The 25075-nt window shown below is 51.4% G+C and overlaps 3 protein-coding genes across 6 annotated transcripts in view; 1 reads left to right on the top strand and 2 right to left on the bottom strand.

Moving 5' to 3' along the window:
• TSC22D3 (TSC22 domain family member 3) overlaps positions 1-25075 on the bottom strand; it is a 430696-nt gene that overhangs the window by 397252 nt on the left and 8369 nt on the right. The window lies entirely within an intron of this gene.
• On the bottom strand, positions 938-17906 carry AIFM1 (apoptosis inducing factor mitochondria associated 1). 4 transcript variants are annotated; one of them, XM_075763790.1, is made up of 17 exons: positions 17739-17906; positions 15024-15151; positions 12880-12973; positions 11895-11924; positions 10649-10761; positions 10388-10518; positions 9719-9809; positions 8874-8958; positions 8149-8225; positions 7060-7168; positions 6262-6369; positions 5172-5260; positions 4951-5091; positions 4251-4393; positions 3015-3139; positions 2290-2486; positions 938-1161 (listed from the first exon to the last, which is right to left on the bottom strand). In XM_075763790.1, exons 1-17 carry the CDS (start codon positions 17827-17829, stop codon positions 1090-1092), a joined length of 1824 nt encoding a protein of 607 aa, XP_075619905.1. In that variant the 5' UTR covers positions 17830-17906; the 3' UTR covers positions 938-1089. The 4 variants fall into 4 exon arrangements, with proteins under 4 accessions (XP_075619905.1, XP_075619904.1, XP_075619906.1 ...); XM_075763789.1 differs by lacking the exon at positions 15024-15151 and adding an exon at positions 16013-16155 and having other exon boundaries at positions 17739-17903; XM_075763791.1 differs by lacking the exon at positions 17739-17906 and adding an exon at positions 16013-16155.
• MARS2 (methionyl-tRNA synthetase 2, mitochondrial) lies at positions 17971-23973 on the top strand. Its single transcript, XM_075763793.1, has 3 exons — positions 17971-18203; positions 18431-18765; positions 22725-23973. The coding sequence occupies exons 1-3, from the start codon at positions 17990-17992 to the stop codon at positions 23901-23903; spliced, it is 1728 nt and encodes a 575-aa protein (XP_075619908.1). The 5' UTR covers positions 17971-17989; the 3' UTR covers positions 23904-23973.

Genomic DNA, 25075 nt, shown 5'->3' with positions numbered 1-25075 from the left:
GATCTGAACTCTTCGAAGTCCTCAACTCAACTCAGAGACAGGCGGGTGGGGAGGGAGCTTGAGGGACCCAGCGCGGCTGCCAGCCTGGTGCAGCACAGCCCAGGGCCGCCCCCAGGCAACACCCGGGCACCCCCAGGACAGAGGGTCCCTCAAACCGTGGGCCCCAGCTGGGCGGGAGCTGGGGGCAGAGGCTGGAGAGCAGCGGGGCGCTCCCCCACGGGGAGCGTTGAGCCAGACCCTTGCTGGAGGTATCTGTCTGGGCGAGAAGCAATTTCAATCAGTGGTTAAGAAGATTTCCCTCGTAGCAGCGGAGCAAGCACTGCTAGAGGGGCCCAGGGCGGTTGAGAATCACCATGTTTGCATTTACTCAGAATCTGATGGGACACGGCCCCAAGGCTGGCCCAAGCATTCCCCAAACAGGAACCTGCCCAGCTGGGTGCTGCAGCCCCAGAACCCCCTCCCCATCCCCATCCCCATCCTTCCTCTGCTGCAGCTCCAGGGACACGAGGTCGGGGCAGCTGCACGAGCCCCAGAGCTCAGTGGCTGCAGGGTGGGATGGGGAGGGTGAGACTCAGCCCCGGGGCAAGTGCACACACTCCCCCCTGCCTCAGTGACTCTAAGCGTCTCCTTGTTCTCCCCCCCCGCCCACCCCACCTTAGACCGGCCACCAGGCTGGAGCACCCAGCTCCAAACGCCTACTTACGCCCCACCAAGCGCTCTTCCGTCCCGTCGGGATGTACTTTTCCTACACGGGCAGCGCTGGCTGCCAAGAGCGCAGCCCTCCACGCAGCGACTGCCAGCTCCCCCGCGGGGAAGTGCTGCAAGGAGAGAGGCAGCTCTGCAGGCATCTCCGTTGTTGATACAAGGGAAAATCTGACAGCGGCACAGTCCCCTTTCAAAACCAGCAACGCGCAGGTGCAGGAAGAAGGCATTTAACTTAGAACAATCTGACTTTATTGGTGCAAACGTTAGAATTCTAGGGGAGTGGAAATATTCACAGGTACTCAGAGGGAGGTGCTGGAGATAAGGGGGTGCACACAGCCAGCGCCCCCATTGTCCTACTCACTCCTGTTGCTCCCCTGCTGGAGTTCAGTCTTCGTGGATGTTGAAAAGCTTTGCTACTTCGTTGAGATCCTCATGCTCCTCCCCATCTTTGATGATCTGGAGGAAGGAAGAATGCATTAAAACCTGCACGCTCTATACACCACCAGTGCTGCAAGACTGCACGTGGTCACCAGCCAGTGACGCACCGGCTTGGGCAGTCCACGGCACAACAGCAGGACTTGCTACAGCCACGTTTATATGGGAGTCTTCAATGTAGCGTTAACTGCCTACAGGAATGGCTGGAGTTAAAACCAACCTCACTGTCCCTGTAGGATTTGTTCCTGATGTCTGGGTTTCCCTTTACAGCTGGGGAGAATGAGTGATTCATCTCAACTCTGAGAAGACGAGCCAGGCTCTTTGCGTTGACTTAGAGGAGCCAGTACAAGTGGCTTAAACTTGCAAACCCATCTTTTGGGCACCGAGAGGAAGAGGCCAAGGACTCTGCACACACTTGGCACTCTGAGATAGAGGGAGGGCTGCTAAGAGAAGGAAGGAAGGAAGGAATCTCTCTTTCATGGGGACGGGAGAAGGAACAGGTTTAAATTGCATCACGAAAGCTTCAGGTTACAGACCAATGGAAACTTCCGAGGTTAAGAATAGTTCATTTTGGGACAGATCACCTGGGGACAGCGTGGAATCACTCTCAGAGTTTAAACTACTGAAATTTGCCAAAGATGTTAAAGACTGACCTAAGCGTAGCTGATCTTACCTTGGAGGATGGAGACAGACTAAGGGGATGGAGACAGACTAAGCACCTACTCAAGGCTGCTTCTAACCCTGACTTTTTGTGGCTGTGTATCCAGGATGACAGATGTTTAAGACTGTTTAGACACTTGCACATTAGACAAAGCAGCACAAAAATAGGACATTTCACTCTGATGTTCAGTTGCATCTGATTCTTGCCCGTACTTAACAGACCTGAGATTTCAGCCATGCAACGGGCTTGAAGCATAAACCTGATTCAAGTTGTTTCTATAAGAATTTTGAATAAACACGCAGAAAAGCACGAGAACATCTCCCACAATTCAGCTGAGACAGGGCTACCACTGGCCATTGCACAGCTCTGCTCCAGACAGAGCATCTGCATTTATTTATCCACGTTTTAAATGGGTGGATTGATTTTTCCACAAGAAAATCCCCAATCTAAGCGAGCCTCGCTGTTCAGCATACTAGTCCTGTACTGACCTTCCGAGCAATCGGCATCCTGTTGAAGATGTTCCACAACACGATTCCTACCACAACTTTATCCCTGAGGTAGAAAATGACACCTTTGCCATAATCTTCTCCTTGCTTGGGAACTTGAGGCGTTGGTGAAGAGCCTGGAGAAATGTGAACTTCTGAGGCTTCTGCTTCTGTTTCACTCTCTGATCGAATACCAGTCCCTAATGCAAAGAGAAGAGGTATCAAACACTCGGTGCAGAAAACAACCTGGGATGGCGAAAGCAGACTGAAGAGCAGGGGGCTGTAAAGAGACTGAAGTGTTTTCCTTTGAGTTGTGTCCAGTTTCAGTAACACGAGAGCGAAGCAATCCTAACGTGAAGCACAACACTGACAATTCCCAACTTCCATCACCAAATGCTTCCAGGCAGCACATACAAAATAAATATGCTTAGATTCACAAGATCTCTTTTGTGCCAAACCTGACCATTTTATTGCTGTGGAGGAAATCAGGCTTCACTGGGAATAAAGGTTTTAATTTTGGTAAATGAGTGACATGGTGTCTTCTTGGAGGAATGTTTTGTTTTAATCAGATTTTAATATCAAAACCAGCCTTTAAAGCTTGGTCTAGGAAGGAAGCAGACAGATTGATGTCCCCCGGTGAGCCCAGACGGGCTCTGTGGCCACCACACAGCGCAGACGCGAGCACCGTCACGCAGGCGGGCAGCTCCCAAGCGCGGCTGTGGCCCTACCTGACTGCTCCGTTGCACTTTTTGGTGTGTCTTTCGCTGTTGCTTTAGCAAAGACTCCCACTGTTGGCAAACTACTGTCGACAAGGCCGATGGCTTCATACCCTACGTTAGGACCCAGATCGCTCCTAGGAGTGAAGCGGGAAAAAAGAAATAAATCACGTGTAGCATTAGTGAGACAAAGACAAGGCAATTCCATCCAGCCCCGAGTCCTTAACGAGAGCGGTGTGCAAGAGACCAGGGTTCGCAGGCTGACCGACACACGTTAGTCTCTTCTGAACATCCTGGAAGTTTTAAGAGGCGTTTGAGCCATTTACCAGCTTTTTTAGTCCAGAAGAAGGGAGTCTCACTCAGTGAGGGCTGGCAAAGCCCCGAGCTAACCTGTCGACAAAACACGGGACTGCGAGGCACAGTCCCCAGCTGCGTCGTGGTCAGAGCGTCCCGTGGACAACCACGCAATGGGAACGGCTGCTCCTGGGCTCTTGTTTAAAAGGGAAGCGAGAAACTCTTCTGGGTCCAGAGTCCATGCAGTGTAGACCAAGTGTGCAGGTAAATGACAGCAAGTCATAAATAACTTTGAGGGGATATCTTTGAGGGGATTTCTCCAAGAAAAGTAAAATTCTCTTCCCCATATTTAAACTCCTACTAACTTTATGCTTCTGATCTTGAGTTAACAGGCTTTGGGATTTTTTTTTTTTGGTAGTTTTTTTGTGTTTCGTTTTAAAAAAGAACTTCAAAAAGATAGAGAACTGCCCATTTCTCAATAACCCTCTCTGGAAAACAACAAACTTCCACGTACGCTCCAGGATGCAGAGATGCTTTGCTACTAAAGCATCAGCTCAGCTGATCAGCAAAGGCGCGACACAACTGCAACCAACAGCGTGCTGGGGAACCTCAGATAACTCTAACAGAAAAGCTGCTGCCCAGTTCAACCTGCAAATTAGCCTGCTCTGAGGAGAGGGGCTGCTGTTTACTGGCACGTGCTCTGCTGAACGGGACTCATTCAGGGAGAAACTGGGACCTGCAGGAAGGGAAAACGTTTCAGAGAGGTCAGGGCAGAGCAATGAACGGTCAAAGGCCCTCCCATTCCTTGAGCTTCTGGGGACATGGAGCTGTACAAGGTATTTGCTGAAGTAGTTTCACTACGCTCGTGAAACAGAAACCTTTACAAGGCGTGTCTGGTCCTCGCTCCTGCAATGCGGCCAAGTAAGAAATACCAAAAGAAGAAAGGAACCTTACCAGAACATGGACTGGTGCCAGTAGGGCTTCGCAGCTCCCGTCATGTTTTCTCCAGCCAGCCTTCCACTCACAACGGCATGATCGTGGTGCTCCACGCGTCTCCTCCCTAGTTTGATATCGTAGAAGCAGGCAGCATCTCCTGCCTTGAAAAGAATCATTCCGTGAGGACTGAACATTGACATCGAAAGCTTAAATCAATGAACAAACAAAAAGGCACCGGGAAGAGAACAAAGTGGAACTAACTGTGCACTGAGCTTTTCCAAGGAACCCCAACCACCACCACCACCACCTTATCCCACCCCCCAGGCTACACAAGTCCCAGTTTCTCAGCATTTTTCAATGATCTTTGGAAAAATAAGGACGGCATCAGGTACGTTTTTCCAGAGGAATCAAAGTCTCGACTCCTACCAAAGGGACTCTTACGCAACAGAGTAATCCGTGCTATCTTTAGGTTACCCCAACTCCTCTTACACAGCATAAATATTCAAAAACTCGCGCAGTCGTTACCACAGCAACAAAGCGTGCTGTGGTGCACGAGCAGGCTCCGTGGCTGCCGCCAGGATCTGCACTACAATTGGTCTCATTACTTGCTATTTTTTGCCCCATTCACCTCATTGAGATACGCCAGCCCCCGTAACTCTGTGTGCTCTGATTGCACCGGCGCAAGCGGCAGACGGAGAACTCCTCTGCACGTACTCACCACCCAGATATTGGAGCGTGCCTGCAGCTCCGCGTTCACCCTGAACCCTCCGAAGTCAGAGTCCACCTCCAGCCCCGCTGACTTTGCTAATTCCACATTAGGCTCCAGCCCTACTGCAGCCACAATATGATCAGTCTCCACCTGTTTGGGAATTCATAATTATTATCTTAATTTTCTCAGCGCCCCTGCAAACTTTACCCTCTCCCTGCTTTTCTATTTACCTTTCGGCCATCCTTCAGTTTAATTATCAGCCGATTGCCACTGACAGAGACAGACTTGACCACAGCGTTAGGCATGACATTAACACCCTCTGGAAACAAACACAGGCAACGTAACTGTGTGCTCGGGGGAAGACAGATTTCGGCTGAAGCAGGCGTCTCTGGTGCGAACAGATGCAGGCAGAGCAGGGGCCAGGTTCGGAACCAAGAGAGACCACCTTGTCTTTGCTGCGTGCGCCAGTACAGTTTTGAGTGAAGCACGAGGAGAAAGAAACCCAGCCAAAAAGTCTGAAAGAGCTACTTAAATGGCAATCCAAAGTACACGTCTGATATGATGACACGGTCACATCCTCAAGAACTCCCCAAGGCAGGTTTTCGGGCACTGGGGACATTCCGTTACCTCTTGCTCTGTCGCAGCCAGGCCCAGAGGGCCAACAAGGCAGCTTCCATGAACGACAAAGTTGCTCAGCCCTGTGGGTCATCAGGCCCTGCAGCTGCGGCCCCAACCACATCCCTCCTCCCTCCACCCCACTCCACTCACAGTATATTCTGCACTTAACATAGCAAATGGGAACAAGGTATCTCAGAGCTTATCGACTTTATCAGCTGAACCCTACAGCAGCTGCCTCACAAGGGGCACGCGTAAGGCATGGGGCTACACAACCCCTCTCAAAGGGACTCTGGGATGACTGCATTAGGCTGTCAGAAATAAAATTATTCAGGGCTAGAGCAACTCAGAAGAGAACAGGCAGTTAGTGTAAGACAGCCCCGGTTCCAGATTACAGAGTCGTTGCAGTAACTCGCAAGTACGGCAGTAGGGATCATTCTGTGCAGAGGGAAAAACCTCCCTGGCATCGGCGTGCACGTTTGCTGGGTTTTCCCTGGGGAACTACTACAAATCCAGAGTCATGGCAGCCTGTGCTACATCAGCTGCCTGACCGGCAACTTGTTCTGTTCTGCACCTGGGCCATGTGCACGGGACGCAGCCTTCCCGCGGCTCCCCTGGCAAAGCAAGCAGAGCGCTGTATGTCACACAGCGGCCCGAACACCACAGCTCTGCCACTCGCAGAGGAGCGCCGGCGTGCGGCTTCACCTCGTCTGACTTTCTCCGTGGTCCAGTTGCTCAGATATTCAGGCAAGACTTTGCCCATATTGCCATTCTCTGGAAAGAGCTGAATCACCTCCAGGCCTCTGGTTCGTGCTGAAAGGAAAACAAAGAGCAGGCTTCTTACAACCCGCACATAAAGAGCAGCAGCACAGGCTTCAGGACACAAGGATACGCTTTACTTTATGCAAGTTGCTCGACAGAAGTTTCCGAAACTGGGAGTTCTGGCTCCCAGATTTTCCACAGGAGTCACAAAGTGACTGACCATTGTTTAACATACACCTGCAAACTCTAGGATAGCAGACAGAAGACTTCTAAGTGAAACGCCTACTATTTTGGAGAAAAACTTCCCTTAGTAGAAAAATTACCATGAAGGCACCACTCAAAGAGCTGCATGCGCTTGACAGTAAGAATCCAGTTGTTCACAACCTCTTTGAAATAATAGTTTTAGGGTGGCTTTAGCACTGAGAGAGCAAATACAACTTTTTACAGGGTGGAATGACTTTGCAATGGCCTGCAGAGTGCCCAGGGAACCCAACTTAACAAAAACCTTTGGATCAGGGCTGCTCAGCAGCTAATGAGAGAAAACGGAGAGGCGGGTCAGGCCATACAGCCAACAAAACACACATGTATTAAGGTTACTTCAGGCAAACCACAATTCTGTGCTAGAACTCAGCAGTCAGGGAATGCAAAAGAAGATTATAATGTCGGGCTGCTTACGTTCAGCGTCTATCACTTCTGCCGAGGTGCCAGCTGCAGACAAGCTGCCTGCAGAAGCAAACTTACCTCTTCTGCCCAGCGCACAGGCCAGCTCACTGCCGAGAAAACCACCACCAATAATTGTGACGGACTTGACTTCTCTTGAAATCTTCTCCAGACGTTTGAAGTCCTCAATCTGAAGGAAGATTTATTCCCATTTCAAATATTGTCAAAAGGAATGGCAGAAGAAGATATTTTTCTCCAATTTCTCCCTTTGAAACAAGAGCAACTCTCTCCCCAGCTTAGAAAGGGAAACATGTTTCTCCTTCCTCCTGTTCACCTTTGCACAGAAAAAAGCCATCTGGCTTCCAAAGGTGCACGCAAGCTTTCCCCTGTCCAGGCAATCTCAGAATCCTGCATTTTCCCCTAACTTTCAAGAGAAATTACAATGACATTTCTAGACCCAAGTGTACTACAGCACACAGAGCACTACAAGGATGCCACGGCTCACGTCACCCATCTTTCCCTTCCCAGCGTTGAGCGGATCAGACCTTCGGGGGGGGTCCAGCACAGAGCAGGAAGTTCCCACATGGCTTCTTATTCCCGATTCATTCCCTGAACTGGGCTAGGGAGAAGGTCACGTGCCTGCTCTAAATCCCATGTTTTCAAGAAAAGCGGAGTTCGTCAACAAAAAGCAACTCTACAGCAAAAACCCGGAGTCCATTGACCAACTTCTACGTCTTCTATTCACTTTGTCCCGAGGCACAGGATGAAGGTGAAGAAGTTATTCAAGGGGCGTCAGGCTGGAGCACTGAGCTAGCTTCCTGTGCCTACCCACGGTCCTGAGCGCACACACTGCTTACAGGCCAGACCGACTCGCTGAGCTTACGTTGCTCGTGTTTTTAAGAGGCCTGGAAGGTGAAGCAAAGTCATACAGGAGGGAAACTAAAAATCACACATTATTACAGCTCTGAGGCCTGAGGCAAACGAGCGGTCTAGTGGACTCTACCCTCTTCACCTGCCTGAGGAAAAGGAATAAATAGCAAATGGACTGCTGGTTACCAGCTGAGGGAAGCAGCTGCCAAGGCAAGGCTGTCCTGGAGCCAAAGCAGAAGAGTTAAAAAGCTGAAGATTTTTTTCAGCCTCATCCCAGGACTAGCAGCACCTGGAGATTACCTTTCGGAACAGCGTCAGCCTTTGTTGTACGTCTTTTCCTGCTCTTTCAATGGCGGGTAGGTTCCTTGGGGAACCACCTGAGGACAAGGGGAGAGAGAGAGAAAGAGAGAGAGACATCAGTGATACCATGGCCATGTCACTGGCTATCCAGACAATGCTAAGCTATCTTTAATCTGGACTCTGCTTTCCAAACTGTTACAATACGTTCTATTCCCCGTTGCTATCTGGGTTTTTGACATGAAAAGACCTTCTGTGTGAGCAGCAAGTTACCCAACTGTCACCCCAGTGGAAAAAGATGTAACGCTATACGCCGTGTTCCGCTGGCTGGAGTCAGCCAGTTCACTTTAACCACAGATGGGTGCAGAACTGCTAGGATCAGGTGCTGGAGCAGTGCTCTGCCCAAGCACGAGCTAGTTTTCTGCCTGCTACTGCTATAGGCAGGATGTGAAGAGGCTGGCTTGCGCAGGAGTTCCTTCACTGAGCTGCTAGGGCAGTCACCTTTTCCTCCTTGCCGCTGATTTTCACAGGGCAAAACTCTGAACGTCCCAGAGAACCTGGCTGACGCCAGGCAGGTGAAAAACTCAATGGTAGGGCTGTCTGCGTGACTGTCCTGCTCTACCAAGTGTTTGACACATATTGCAGAAACTTCCTTGCCAGGTAAATGCCACTGAAATAAGAAGCCTGGCACAAGACAAAGAACGAAGGGAAAAACCCCAACAACTTACCAGTGGCAATTAGACATTTGTCATAGGATATCTGGGTGCCATCGCTGAGTTTCACAGTGTTGCCTCTAACATCCATATGCACAACCTGCAAAAAGGAACAAGCAGGAGAGCTCAAGCTTCCACGTGCTGTAGGCCATTCGAGTTAAACTGCACAGACTACTCATCAGGGAAGCGACCCTGGAAGTGACATTCTCCCACCGTTGAGTTTCGGGGGGGTGGGAGGGGGGAGGGAGGACACTGGAGGTAGGACTGAGGCAACTTCTTTGGCAGCCACCACAGATCAGGTTCTGAGCCTAAGGACTGGACTCAGACACCTAGTGTAGTTCAGCAGTAAGAGGAGTCACTGAAATCTTATTTTAGCAATGTATAAAAAAATTGAGGAAGCAAATATGTTAGAAATCTCACCATAAACTTTTCCACCTTCCTGCTGCCTCTGCACAATGCTCTTGCTCACATTATAGCCCACCACTCCGATCGCTACTCTCCTTACCTCACCCCCGACTGATATATATAGCCCAGTTCCCATTTTGTCACACCCTGTCTCTAAGCTCCACATATTCCTGCCCCATGCCCAAACGCCAGACTTACCCTTCCCTCTTTCTCATCTTCTCTCAGTTCACTACTATTCCTCGTACCTTCTCCCGTTCTCAAACTTCACTCATGCTGTCCTTAAGATTAGCATAGTCCCTGCTTCCTCATACAGATTTTTCCCAAACTTGTGGACATCCTCCTCCTCAGCCAACCCTCTGCACCACCATCTACAGTTGTTTCGTTTCAGCTGAGAGCACAGGCTCTGCTTGGGAAGAACCATATGATGCCAGAACAGCGGCTAGTGCTGTACCCACCTTCTTGCCACAGAGAACTGCTACTCCACCGTTTTCTACAAAAGGCAGATCACGAACAGGCACATAGAATGACGGCGGCTGGAAATATATACTGAAAAAAGCTCCATTATCAAATGGGTTCCACTTTCTCTGCGATACCAGCTATTCAGCAACTACCAATGATACAAAGACAACTCTATGCACCCATAACGAGCTCCAGAAGTCTTATTTATGTGTTTTTAAGAATTAGGGTCTTCACACTGTTGAAATTCAAGGGTTTAGATCCTCCATAAGGCTTTATCATCAAAATCACAAGAACCAAATGTGATCCAGGGTCCCTGGAGCTCTGCTCTAAAATACCCTCACCTTTACTATTAACTTATTTCACAGGATTTCTGCCAGCGGTGGAGTACGTCTAAGGGAATCGCAGCAAGATTCAAGAGGTATTAAGAACGGAGCCAAGTCTCACATGCGAAGCTTGACAGCTGCCAGCGCTGCACACAGACACACGCACACCCCGAGGCTCTCTTCAGTGCAGACACGAACACAGAGATCTACCCAGCAATTTGTCCACACAGCACTCTGAGGCCCTTCAGAGCTCTGCAGTGGCGTTCTCATGAGAAGTTTGATCATCGCCAACCTTTCATTAAAGGCTCTCCACCCTCCTTGCTAGCCCTAAGCGACACATACCTCCTCTCCTTGCCATTCCACTGTTTGAATCGCAGAGTCTCCGTCACATTTGGATCATCTGAAAACCATAGTTCTTTGGAAAGAGGTGGACGCATGTAGGGCAGAGCAGGATCTTCAGACACAATCAGCACCTTTAATTGGTCATGAAACACGTCAGCTGTACTGACACCAGGCAAACGGCAAAACATACGACAGAGGCTCTGAAGCAAGCACAGTGCTCGGTCGTCCCCACAGTCTGCTCTGGAACAGGGCATCTCTTACCCGGGCGCCAGGGTCCCGAGCCCGAATGGATCTGGCAGCAGCAAAAGCAGCAGTGCCTCCACCGATCAGCAGGAAAGGAACGTGAGATGGGACCTCAGGGTGAGCTCCCGGAGCTGCAGGTGACAGATTGGACAGCTGACTGCAAATACAGCAGGGAGAACAGCCCAGCCCCAAAGAACAGAGTATGTCACCAGGCGCCTTTCACGTACCGACTCCTTTGGCAAACTGCCCTTCAAATACCTTCTGCACCTCTTCCCTTCCACCCCAATACACTTCCCAAGAGCCGCGCTGCTGCTTCACTCAAAGCTGGCTCTCTGTGTAAATCAAACTGTGGCATTTCAGCGAATGATTTCCTCTAAGGTAGATCTGCGCAGCTGAGCTCAATGGCAATCGCCGTGTTTTGAAACAGCCGGTAGCACAGTTCTTATCACATGGCTTTAGCTCCTCTATTACAGATCTACTTTTCTCTGGTTTAAGATGTTAAGAATAAGAATGTTCTACATAACAAGCTTGGAACACCACTATTTGGACAGCGTGGTAACGGGTTTGAAGCCCCACTCTGAATGGGTGCTACTTGTCCAGCAGACTCTCAAAGAGCTTCATTTTATAAATTGATCTGTTTAAGAGTGCTGCTTACATTTGCACAGCTGGGTGAAGCAGTTCCAAAGCCAAAGACCCACAAAGTTGATTTCCAGCATTCAATACATGATTTCAGAAGCTTCACACAAGATCAGGACATTCTCTGTACAGCAGGTTCAGGATAGCAAAAACATACTTGGCCTCTGCTCTGGCCAGGCCATGCACCTGAGATCCAACATTCAGGTTTCACAGTAAGGACAGTTTGCTGAGCTAGCAAGAGGGACACAGCCAAAAGATTATTCAAAACACCAGGAGAAGAGATGTGGCCTGGGTGTCATTCAAATCAGAAAACAATTTTCAAAATTATTTGGAAAATAGGAACTGCAAAGTGTTTGATCTAGCTGCAGGTCATCTTTAAGAACACAAATCAACTTGTGAGCAAGACCAAAACTCCACGCTGGCCATTCAGCAAACAGTTTACATGAAAGTAAAGTTCCCTAAAACGCCGAGACATGTTTTTCGGTAATTGTACTCTGACAGGAGACCAACTTTTGAGTTCCCACCAGAACGCATTTCCTCCCACATGCAGGTCCTGTTTCTAAGCAACATGCAGTTAAACTGTACATAGGAATAATGCAGTCAGTTAAATATTACCATCAAGACTCACCTGCTGTGCCCTGAGAAGCAGCACCTGTATCTGAAAGAGAAGACACCGGTTTAATGGAGCGAAGCACGGGCTATCAAGGATACTCAGTTTGGAAGCTGCAGTTCAGGGCTGACTCTAGGAGACCGGAGGATTAACAGGCTCTCCTCTATACAGGGACAGTCTCCAGAAAACCAGACTTACCAAGAGCTCTGCTTCAGCATTTAGGCTCTCACTCTTTGCCTCAGCTCTGATAAACATGTTTTAACCTCTCCCTCAAACCAAAGCAATCGGCTTTCTGTCCTGTCTGCAGGATACTCTTCCTGTCGGTTTCCTAGTAAAGTGACACAACACACCCTATCTTCTGTGACTTAAAGCCATTGGTAATACAAAACATATCATCCTTTGGCTCAATAGTTCGGACACTGCAGTTTGAGATCTCATAAATTAAGAAAGACCTTCAAGGAGCAACGCGTGGTTCACCTACAGCCTGCAAAGCATTGTCAAGAGCCTCACTAATTGTCCTGATTCCTCTCTCTGCACGTGGCCCAAGCACAATACTTGTGTGCCCAGCCCGCCACGCGCAGGACAGGGACGTGGCACAGCACAGAGGACTGTGTGCTGCCAGACCATATTGTGCCTTTGGAATCACTGTGCCTTTGCCAAACTGCATAAGGGTAAAAGCCAAAAGCAGGGCTAAGGCTTTTCTCCTTTTATCACAGAAGGCATAAACAGCAGCAAGGTGCACCAAGAGACAACCTACTTTATTCTCACGATCATCTGTAAAACAGCCTTGTTCTGGGTCATGGAAAGCTAGCACCACCTCCTAGGCTGGGAAGACATGGGAACTCAGAAGCAGCAGGAGGCACGGGGAAGCGACAATGCTGTGAAGGCACAGCTTATGCTGGTCTATGTTTTCAAAAGGACTCTGTTCCCTTCGGTTTAGAGGTCTCAAGTTAGCAGCCTAGAAAACCAGACCCAAACCTAGAACTAGCAGGCTAGTACCCACCAGAAGGAGACGCTTCCTTTTCTTGAGATCGTGTAGTTATTGTTGTGACACGGCTGGTGAATCGCTCTTTGTTTTCTCTCAGCGTTTTGTATACCTGGAGACAGAGAAGGAGATATTTACCTTGTGTGTCTTACAGCATCAAGGCACCAGTCTGCTTCTACCCCCCCCCGACAGGCTTTTGTCTATCCTGCTTGCTCAGAAAAGCCATCTGTTTTCAATTAAAGCACACGGACCACAATATACCTCACTGAAAAAAGTGTCCCTAAAGGTATGTATGTAGAGCTACAAGAGGAATGCACTCAGAAAACGATCTGCTCTCCATATGATGTGACGGATCCCAGTTGCCTGGTTGCTTTCCACAAGCAAGCAGTCAACCCTTCTGCAGACGTTTGGCCTTTGGGCCGCAGACCTGTTTCAGGAGGATCCAGATGCAACAAAGGAAACGCAGCCAAACGAACGCCAAGGCTATCTGCAAGCTAGGCCACGGCACAACGCAAGGCTGCAGAGAAGGAAGGCAAATTCAAGGCAAAAAGCAACTCCCAGCTTCAAAAGCCTAGGGAAGCTGGACAGAACAAACCACCTTACTGGCTTTCTTTAGGCTGGCCATCACAGGCATGATGCAATGGTGACATCACTGACGTCAGAGACAGAAGCGCGGCTGTTCTAGGTAACAGCCTTCAGCGGGAGGAGATTCCCGTGTTTGAACGCTGACCTGCTGTTTATTTGGCCGTTAAACTTGGGACACAGTCTAAGCATAGCCTGCACGTTCTGGGGATACAATTTACTGCTACAGACAAGGAGAGAACATCTTCTACGACAGCATGTTAACTTCCAAGAAAAATTGGTAATGCAGAGAACAAAAGACAATGAGACTGCTGGAAGCAGGTCACAGTATGGTATTTGCCCCCACAGTTAACAAATTAGAGGGAAGCAAAGAATTTCTTAAGGCAAACCCCAGCCTTGCTAATAATCACACGTGCACAACATCAACTTTCATTTTGCATTGTTTAGAAAAGAGGAAAAACCTACCAAGGCAGCCTGAAACACAGACGCCTATCCAATTACTGCATTTTGAATTGTGAAAGAATATTAAAACTGGACCATTTCCAGCAAGAAATAAAAGCCTCCTAAACGTAAAGGTACGACAGGTAACACTGCGGCTGATGCCAAACCACTTGCTGTTAGCTCACCGAGTGTTATGACATCCAAACTATGTTTGAACAAAAGTTAATTCCTCTGGGGACTTGAAATCTCTTTTACTCCCTTAGACATTCTGCATTTTACCAGTCTCCACAATCAGGTGTTTTATAACATAGCAAACAGTCTCAAACAAGAACTGAGTTTAATGCCAGGCACGAAAAAGAGCAGAGGCAGACAAAAGCACATCCAGGGAACTGAAACATTGTCAAAAATAGCAGAAAACAAGAACCCATCAGCATTGAAAAGAATTAAGATATTTTTAAAGCCTTTTGCTTAAACACATAGAAGTCAGGGTTAACAAAACCAGCTCTGCTTCTGCAAGCAGGACCATGAAGTTTTTAAGCGAGTCTGAAGGGCAGCATACAGCAAATTAAATCAGATCCCTTAGAAAAAAAATTACTATTATATACATGCAAAATATCCAATCAGGCCTTCAGGATAAATTTTTCCAAAGGGACAATGCCAAGTTCTTTCTCGTCAGAAAGATAGCTGCGTACTTTGCCAGATAATGGAGTGATGTTTCAGTGCTCTTCTCTGAACAGATCACAAAGTTAGACAAGTTTTCTCTTCTTTCCTTTCCTCTAGCACACTTGTATTTAGTTGATTATTTCCTCTTTTTTGTATGTCGACGTATTGGAAGAGGTGCGTTAATTAGTTTGTGCCTCTCTGATGGTTACAAATCAAATACGGACAGTTTTGGTTTTAGATTTAATGCGGAAAAGTTAATTCTAATGCAATTTTTCCCACTAAAGAAGTACACTGTTTGAGAATATCAAATTTGTAAACTTAAATTACTTGACAACGTCCCTTGAAATGAAATATCTGAGGCCAGGGAGCAGAAAGACGGTTTAGTTACAGTAACTGGCTAACTTGGTACGACGTACAGAAAGGTACCCGCCTCCACCCTCTCCCCCAGTTAAAACACATTTATTGAAGCATCTTACATAAGCTCCTGTCCCAGTGACTGTTCCTCCTACAATTAAGTATAACAATAGGTTGCTGCCAGCCTTGCCAGGAACACCTGAAGACGTCAGTGATCTAGAAGGGCATCTTAGATGATGGCATTGCAAAACTGTAGGTGAAGACAGGCAATGAAAGAGAAGAGAGGGAAAGAGCGGAATATTAAGAAGGACTCTTGATTAAACAGATTTTGGGAAAAGCAGAATGTGCTTTGTAATTTCAGTTACCTTGGTTTTCGAAAAAAGGGCACAGCAAAGAATACTTAAAGGGAATAGAAAAAGACTTTTCCTCCACGCACTGTTTTGAACTTTATTTCCCAGGAGCTTTCTGCATGGGAAGTTTCATTAGGACAAAATTAGGGCTCAGAACTTTTAATGAATATGATCCTCTAAGAGAAAGAATTTTGAAACAAAGATTTGTGTGATGTAAACTTAGGACCCACCCACTCCTAGGGAACGCCGCTACTCTTCAGCTGTCTGGGAGTGTGATTTACTCTCCAAGTCGGGCTGAAAAGCTTTATCCTTTTGAATCTTTTGAGTGGGACACAAATGCACGCTCACCAATTTTGGGGTCATTTGGTATACTTACACAAGCTAAACACTGATGTTCTGAACTGGGATTTAGCAAAGAATGGTTTACTTTGGGATTAAAGGTATATGCCAGCCAACTCTCTCTGAACCATATGCTACTATCACACACAAGACAGCAGACAGAACTGCGGTTGGTCATAGTATGTAAAAAAAGAGTGTCTGTACTACAGAGAAAACTAAAAGGTAACTGAAATTACAGCTTAAAAAAAAAAAAAATTATCGTAAGTTAATTTCCAGCCAGCTCAGTTAGCTCCCCTTGAAGTTTTCTGAAGGAGGAAATAGCTACAGAGATAAAGAGCTACATAAAGTTAGCTGAAATACAGCAAATGCTCGACAGGAGAGATGCATTGCAGCTTCTTTCCATGAACTACCTTTCTACTTACATAGGCACCCGCTCCTAACGTTGATAAGCCCACAATAAGGACAAAAACAGAACTATCGCCTTTGCCCCCGGGCACACCAGCGCTAGCCACTTGTCTGCTCATCTGCAGTTTTATGGGAACCTTCCAGCGCTGCAACAAGTTGCCTAAGGAATACAATTTATTAGAGAAAAACACAAAAAGACTGTCAATACAAAGTTACGTTTGGAAATTTAGAGACCAAATAATTTCTGAAACCAAGTAAACAAGCTACTTGTTTGAAACACCCAGTACCACATCTGAGTGACTGTAGTGAATTATGCTCTGCCACAACAGACGGCTCCAGGCAGCCGTGGATACCAAAACCATCTGCAAGATCAAAGAGTAACCGAACAAATTAATAGCAGGAACATCTACTAGGAAGCTGGAAAGACTGTCTGCAGCCGAAGGGGCCTTTGAGCCACACGTCGCCGGGAGAGCACGCCCGAGGTGTGCGTGCACCGCGTGTTTGCGGTTCTTACGCCCTTCCCCGGGCCTCCTCTCTCAGAGGCAGGCGCTGGCCCAAAGGTGCCACTTTGCTCCACCACGCGCGCGCAGAGGCTAACGTAACCGCGTCGGGACCAGCGGCAGGTACGGTTTTACCAGCAAAAAAATCTTTTTGCCGACACACAGCTTGTTCCGCGGAGGTAAACTACGAGCAGGAGGAGGCTTCCGCTGACAAAAGGGGCATCCCAAACGGAGAGGAGCGGGAAGGCTTGCCAATCGGGACGAAGGCGCCTGCCAGCGAGCCAAGGCGCGCCCCGAGCCGAGCAGCCCCGCAAGGTTTTATTGTACGTAACGTCTTATTGTACGTAACGTCTTATTGTACGTAACGTCTTATTGTACGTAACGTCTTATTGTACGTAACGTCTTATTGTACGTAACGTCTTATTGTACGTAACGTCTTATTGTACGCAGTGCGATCGCAGGCTCCCGCCTGTCCCAATCGGATCTCTAATCGGAGCTAATCACGGGGATCGCGCCGAGCGCCGCGCTCAGAAGGAGTGCAAGCGGTTGGGCTTTTCTGCAGAACGGGTGGGATGCCAGCTGCGGCCCCCCCTTGGTCTCTGCCCGGAGGCCGGGATCGGCGGCAGGAACCGGCAGCGGGGCCGCCAGCGCCCAGGCGGACACGGACACCCTCCGCTGCTCCGTCTCGCTCGGCGTTTCCCAGACCGCAGCAGCTTTCCCTGCCGTCCCCGGGGGCCGAGCACCCCCACCTCCACGCCCTCGGCCCCGCCAGCAACGGCGCGTTTTTCACCCGCAGCGCTCCCGGTGCGGCCGGCGGTGCAGCCCGGTCCTCCGTCCTGCCGGTGCCCGGGGGCTGAGCAACGCCCCGCGCCGATCTCGCCGCCAAAAGCCTTTTTGTTCAAATTACCCGATTCGGCAGCGCCCGCGGCCGCTGGAACCGCGGGCCGGGTGCCCCGTCCCGGCCTAACGGGAGCCCAGAGCCCCCGAGCCAGCTGCAGCTCCGGGAAACCGCGGGTCCCGACCGCCACCCGCCTCCGCGGTGGCCGCCGCTCCGCCCAGGTACACGGGCCCGGCGCCGCGGGAAGGGGCGTCCCGACGCGCCTGTGGGAGGACGCCAGCGGCAGGGGCCTCGCCCGCCACCCTCACGGAGCACCCCCGGGCCCGGGCCTGCCGCACCGGCCTGGCCCTGGCCCTGGCCCTGCCCGCCCCGCCGCCATGCCGGGGGACGCCGGCCCTGACTCACCGGCGGCGGCGCGGCCCCGCGGTGCGGGGCTGAGGGGGCGCAGAGCGCGCGCCAGACCCCCCGCGGAGGCGGCCACGCGGCAGCGGAACATGTCGCCGGTCACCTCGCGCCGCTCCCGGTCCCGCCGGCCCGACCCCGCGGTCCGCACGGCGCATGCGCCGCCCCCCGTTCCCTATTGGCCGTCGCCGCCGAGCCTCCGTCGATCCTTCCGGTCGGTCCCTCTGCCCCGCCGTCTCTGTGGTGGCGCCGCCATGTTGCGTCCGCCCCGCCGCCTCCCGCGCCCGCCCCGCCGCGCTGCCGCCACCACGACCGCCACCGGGCCCGGCCGCCGCCTCCTGCTCTCCACGCCCATCTTCTACGCCAATGGGCCACCGCACATCGGGCACCTCTACTCCGCCTTGCTGGCCGACGCGCTGCACCGCCACCGCGGCCTCCGCGGCGCCGGCCCGGGCCGCCTCTCCACGGGTGAGCGTGGGCCCTCCGGGCCTGACCCGCGTCCTCCGGCTCATTCCCGGGGCTCACTGGCCTCCCCCGGCGCTGTCCCCGCGGCTGGGAGGCTGCCCCCGTTCCCCGTGTCCCCACGCTCGTCCCGAGCCCCCCCCCGTGTCCCCTCGGGAGGTGGGGGGGGGGGGGCAGCCCCCGCGCCCCCTCCCCACGGCCCCCGCGGCACCCCGGCCTCTCTGCCGTTTCAGGGACCGATGAGCACGGGCTGAAGATCCAGCAGGCCGCGGCCGCGGCAGGAACGTCGCCTGCGGAGCTCTGCGAACGGGTCTCGGGCCTCTTCCGCCAGGCCTTGACCCAGGCCGCCGTCTCCTTCACGGACTTCACCCGCACCAGCGAGCCCCGCCACCAGCGAGCCGTGCGTCACTTCTGGGGCGCGCTCCGGGACAGCGGGACGCTCTACAAAGGGTCTTACGAGGGCTGGTACTGCACACCCGAGGAGTGTTTCCTGCCCGAGAGCCAGCTCGCCGAGCGCAGGGATGCCCAGGGACGCCCGTGCAAGGTGTCTTTGGAGACCGGCCATCAGGTAACGGCACCGGCCCCATCCAGCGCGGCCACTCCCGCGGAAGCACTGTGTGCTCATCTGTTGCTCTGCTCTGGCCAAGTTTGGGGGTGCTTAATGCTTTCTGAAGCATTTTGTAATTCACATTGGTGGAGACTCGCCTGCATTTCACAGAACGTCTGTTCTGTGTTTGTAGCGGTGTGTGGCTACGTGAAGGGGAGATGCCGAGACTGCACCGGCAGATGCAAATTTCAGCCGTGTGCCATGGGAGGGACTCAGCGGCTGCTGGGTCCCACAGGCTGCTGGCCTCAAATGGGGCTTTAAAGCAGCGATGAAAGGTATTAGCTGTGCGGAAGGATAAAGGCATTTATAACTGAGGGGTTCGCTGGGTGCCAGGAGTTTCACACCTATTTTGTAAGGCAATTCAGTTTGGCCTCTGGACACTTGTCATCAGTCTCGTTACACGGGTTTTGGCCCGACGTAAAACACCGTCACATCATCTGCCTCTGGTCCAGTCTGGTGAGTGAATTGTGGTGCAACCGGGAGCGTGGTACCTGACCTAGGGTCTGTCTGCTGCTGCATCTTCTGTACAGCGTCGGGGCTTACATGATTTACTCTGCAGCTGCAGATAATCGTACTTCAGAGCGAAGCGGAAGTTATGCTCTTGTGATATTTGTACGAGGCTGGGGCAGAGGAGTGTTAGGTCACACAGAAAGGGATGTGCTGGCAAATAATATTTCTTGATAAAGCACCTGACGTAGCTGGGGAAAATACAAATTTCCAGGCAAATAAATCATTCTTTAGATCTAAAATGGAGGCAGGAGGCTTCAAAGTCAAACGTAGCCTGAGAACAATTGCTTGCATTAGCTGCATGTCAAACTGTCCAAGAGAAATGGAAGTGTGCGTGGTGCAGAGGAGATCTTGCAAGGTGGAGGGAAGAGCTTGTAGGTGTTTATCTCCAACCGGGATGAGATAGCTGGGTAGTTTGTTGCATGAGGGCTTTGTGAAGGAGAAGGGGGAGTTTACAACATGCCATAAAACCCGTATTCTGGTGAGTCTCTGATTTTTGGTATCCAGTAGAGCCTGGGGGTGAAAATGTATTTTTGTCTTCGAATGATGTTCTTCAGGTCTTCCTCAAACACTGAGAGATCAGAGTCTGTTCTGTAGGAAGTCCTCCTCCTCCTTCGCTCTGTTACTGCCCTTTTGTGTTGGGCAACGTGCGGAGAACCTGGAGAGGAGCCACAGAGGGTCCCTGTGTGGTCAGGGTACAGAGCACCAGCCTACACAGGGTAGAGAGAACCAGTTTTGTTGGGCAAACAGGATGCGAAGGGAGAAGCTGACCACAGCTCCTGTTGGAGGACAGTTACAAAGCGCACAAACCAAATGCTTCTTGGGGGTGTCGGGTGCTGGACCAAGGGGTCGCGATGCCAGGAGCTGTGCTCGGGGTCAGGCCGGGCATTAGGATAAGCTCCTTACCCAGAGGGCAGGGCAGTCCTGGGCAGCGAGGGGGGCAGCCCCATCCAGGGGTGTCCCAGTTCTTAGCTGGTTCCAGCCCTGCTGGGAGGGCCCGTCCTGTCTCCATGGCAATTGCCTTACGGGCTCGTTCTGGGCTGGGCTGGTGGTTAGTTTACCTGCAGAGTGCACGGATGCTGTGTTGCAGGACCAGAAGTGTGCTGGTCCGTACTCGCTGGGAGGGGAGCTGCATGTACTGCATTCATTGCTCGGGTCCAGCCGGGAGGCAGTTGGGGCTGCAGGGATTCTCTTTCTGGTGAGGAAATGAGTTGGGGACTGACTGTCCAGGGCACGTGCTGAAAAAACCCTGGAGCTTGGTAAAGGACAAGCCGAACGTGAGCCAGCAAAGGCAGCCAACGGGATCATCTCAGGCTACATGAACAGGGGCAATCCCTGTTCAAGGGACGTGATTATCCCCCTATACTGAGCACTCTAATGACCACATCTAGGTACTGCATCCAGTTTTCCGTTCCCCGATACGGGAAACGCAATTTAGAAACAGGAAGAAGCTCAGTGGAGGGCCGCCAAGGTGGTGAGGGTGCTGGAGCACTTGCCATTTGAGGGACCTGGCTTCTTCAGCCTTAGAGCAGGGGGGATTTTGGAGGGCCTAGTGGCAGAAGCTCCCCAGTAGCTACGAGGAGGTTGTCAAGAAGGTGGAGCCAGGTTCTTCTAATGGTACGTGGCAGGAGGATGAGGGAATGGGCATAAGTTGAAACAAGAGAGGTTCAGGCTGGATTTACAGAGAAACTTTTTCCCCTTGAGGACAGCCAAGCAGCAAACAGGCTGCCTGGGGAAGTTCTGCGGTCTCCAGCCATAGAGGTTTTCAAGGTGTGCCTGCCTAAAGCCCTGAGTAACCTGTCCCAGCCCCGCAGGCCACTCTGCTGTGAGCAGGAGGCTGGACCAGAGACTTCCCGAGCTGCCCTGTGCTCCTCGGGCCGGGGCTGTGTGAAGGGCAGGAGAGCCGGCACGCCGATTTCTCTGCAGGGCAGGTATTCCAGTAAGTGTTGGCAGGCGAGCCTTGAACAAAGGTGCCGGTTTTGCGGGTTGTTATAATTACTCCACCCTTTATCACCCACTCTGTATGCTCCAGGCTCTAACACACCAGTTCTCAGGAGACAGCCTTTTCTACTCTCTCTTCCTCTTCCCACCGAACGGCTTTCGACTCGCCTGTTGCCCACTGTTTCTGCAGGTGGCAGGTAGCCCAGCTCTCAGCAGGTGATGTGAGCTGAGCTCTTCAGAGCCAAACGCCAGGCTGGGTCAGCGTTTCGGAAGAAATGATTGCCTTCCCACTTTGAGGTGGCTTTTGTGTCCTGAGTTGTTACCAAAAGGATCACTGGATTGTGTAAAAGGGAATATTGGGTGGGCAACATGGCATTGGCTCTGTGCAAGGTGTTAGTCCTGGGCAGAGTGCTGAGAGCTGGTACCCAGAAAGTGGAAAAGATTACAGAAAAACATGAAGAATTTGGGGGTGGGGAAACGTTTTTGTGTAACTTGTTTATGATTTGTGTAGGGAAGAGTATTTCTTTTGGGCTGAACCTCTAATCAAGTTAGCAAAGGCAGTATTTGGTACTGGCTGCTACTGAAATGAGATAAATTCAAGTACATCATAAAGCAGTTCCATACCACTAGGACTGATTATTCCTTGGGAGACCTCAGCTTGCGGTGTGGTAGGCTCTTACGGCTCATGTCGAGTGAGGCGCTTCCTGGCTCAGGCCGAAGTTGTTGGGTTCAGTGCTAGAAACTGAAATTCTCCTGTGTGATGCCAAAGCCTGTACGTTCTCATCTTAGAGCCTTATTTAGCTTTAAAAGGTTAGAATTCTTGACCTAGCCATAGATCTCGAGTGCCTTCACACAGCTCACTCATACCCTGTCTACACACAAGGTTTTAATTGATTTAGCTGAATGTGTCATTTAATGAATTGAAATGTGTGGGGGAAGCGCTGTCAGTACTTTAACCTGATTATAAGCTAACAGAGTTAGCAACTAAGATGCACCAATGCTTAAACTGGGGAAAAAGAGGCATGTAGCACCTAGGAGAAAAGCAGAGGCACCCACCAGGATTGTTAGTACGACATTAACAATGTCGTTTTGTCTTTTCACGATTTTCTACTATCGCAAAACTACGTTTTTAAGAAAGTTTATTCTCGTCTCCATAATTCTTGCCTGATGACACATAAATCTGGCAGGTAGAAAGGTTTTCCTTCCCTGGGGGCATGAGCATCTTTAACAGCAGAGTGCTGAGCCAGGTGCCTCAGCCCTTGGTGTTGCCCTGGGGAACCCAGGGAGGCGGTGTCTCGGGAGAGGGCGTTCCCACGAGTCACAGAAAGAACCCAGGGCTTCAGGCACGGTGGGGAGCCATCCAAACGCAGAGGGAGCGTGCCACAGACTGCACACTGAGAATGCTGTGTGCAAATTGTAGAACTGTTTGCCAAGCGTTTGGGCCGTAATTCTTTTCTGTCCTGCCTTCTCAGGTGCACTGGACCAAAGAGGAGAACTACATGTTCAGGCTCTCAGCGTTCCGGGATCCACTGCAGAAGTGGCTCCGGGACAACCCACGCGCCATTTCCCCTGACCCTTTCTACCAGCACGTGCTCCGCTGGCTGGATGAGGACTTGCCAGACTTGTCCGTCTCCCGTGAGAGAAGCCGGCTGCAGTGGGGTATCCCGGTCCCCAGTGACTCAACACAAACTATTTACGTGTGGGTAGATGCCTTGGTGAACTATCTGAGCGTGGTGGGCTACCCTGAGAGACACGGTGAGTGGTGGCCTGCTGCGCACCACGTCGTGGGCAAGGACATCCTCAAGTTTCACGCTGTCTACTGGCCAGCGCTGCTGATGGCAGCCGGGCTGGCTCCCCCCGAGCGGATATTTGTGCACTCCCACTGGACTGTCCGGGGGCAGAAGATGTCCAAAAGCCTGGGCAACGTGATCGACCCCTCTGCTTGTATCGGACGGTACACTTTAGATGGGTTTCGGTACTTCCTGCTAAGGCAGGGTGTACCTGAGCGGGATTGTGACTATTATGATGAGAAGGTTGTTAAGCTGGTGAATTCAGAACTGGCAGATGCGCTCGGGGGGCTTCTGAATCGCTCAACGGCCCTCAGCATTAACCCCAGCAACACTTACCCGTGTTTCTCAGAGTCTTGTTTTCCGAAGGTCTTGGATTACAGGGAGACAAACGGCATAGGTATGGCTTCTGCCGAAGACTACGAGTTCGTGGCATCTGTGGCTTCTCTGCCTCTGCAGGTGGCTAGTTATTTTGAAGGTTTCCAGATCTACAAGGCTTTAGAATGTGTTGCCCTGTGCGTGAGGCAGACCAACAGTTTCTTCCAGAGACACAGGCCCTGGAAACTCAACCGAAAAGACCCTGCGGAGCAGCTCTGGCTTGACACCGTCATCCACGTTACGCTGGAATGCCTGCGTGTCTTCGGGACTCTCCTGCAGCCCGTGATCCCACACACTGCAGACAAGTTGCTTTCCAGGCTGGGTGTTGAGCCAGAAGAGAGAGGTCTCTCCAGTTTGACGTTTCTGCCACGCTACAGTGGGAAGCCGTGTCCCTTTGAAGGGAGACAGCTTGGACCTGACACCGGCGTCTTATTTCACAGACTAGAGAGGCCAAGGCAGCATCAGACAGAAACCAGGAAGCTCTAGTCTCTGACAAACAGAGTCTGTAAATAAAAGCCTCCGGGAACTCCCGGAAAATGTTGTCTTTGTTAAAAGCCCGTTCCTCCCATCTCTTGGTGGTGGTACAAAGCAGAGGAGTGGAAACCTGGACGGAGCGGGGCTGTGCTGTCCTGCCAGGTGACTGGCAGAGCGCTTTGCCTGACCTGGGAAGCAGACGCCCTCAGGCAGGATGGGTGCTAGGAAAGCTGCTGGGGTAGCACCCTGGAACACCTAGTTAGCTAAGTTGGTAACAGAACGATCTGAAGACGCAGCCGAGGGTTTGAATTGGCTTTTTTTCTCTGGTGTATTTTATGGGACATAAAAAGCATCCGAGGCAAATATTTATCCCCTTAGAACACGGAACTCTTCCTATCTGGTCTTGGGGCTCCCCTGGAGAGCCTTCTGCCTATGTCTTGTATCTTCCCTCCTGGCCCCGTTACCGTGTCTGCTCTGCTGTGAGGAGCAAGTCTGTCCTCTGCTGAGGACGTTGTACACGTGAACATGGCAGCCGGGATGCTCGGCAGCCATTTCTTCCAGAGACGGCAGCTCCGCACCTTGCTCACTCGCTGGAGGAGTCCCTCCTCAGGCTAGTGCTCGGGCTGAGTCTCCGGGAGGATCCAGCTGCCCCTGAGGAAAGAACGACGTTGTCCCTACTCAGCGTTGTCCCTACTCAGCGTTGTCCCTACTCAGCAGGGGAGGCCGAGCGGTGGCTCCACAGCTGGTGTCCTCGTCTCGATGTTCCCTGCAGGTTTTTGGCCAGGAGCAGCTGGGGACAGTCGGAACTGGTTTCCTGGTGGCATCTCTGGGACGCAGCCCAAATGGATCTGTTGGGTCCGTCGGCTGAGCTCCCTTTATGGGCCAAAGCCCCAGTTCAGCCGGGGATGACCCCTTTGTGTGACCACTCTTTATGCCGGAGGCCGCCCAGTGAGACGGGATGGTCGAGCGGGTGGTCTCGCTCAGCTGCGTAGACCTGCAGGCATCACCTAAATTGGAAAGGAAGGGATGTGTTTCAGGGCCAGGCTCAACTTTAAGAGGCTTTTCCGCCGGCTGGGTGGTTGATTGCACCCTCGCAGTTTGGTTCCAGTGCTGCTGGAAGCAGGGAGCTGAGCGGATCCCCTGGGGCAGTTGTGACCGCTTGGGCACCTCCGGTAAATCCTTCC

The sequence above is a fragment of the Balearica regulorum genome, chromosome 11 (genome assembly GCF_011004875.1).
Source record: "Balearica regulorum gibbericeps isolate bBalReg1 chromosome 11, bBalReg1.pri, whole genome shotgun sequence".
NCBI lineage: Eukaryota > Metazoa > Chordata > Aves > Gruiformes > Gruidae > Balearica > Balearica regulorum.
This window is presented reverse-complemented; position numbering and strand designations above follow the sequence as displayed.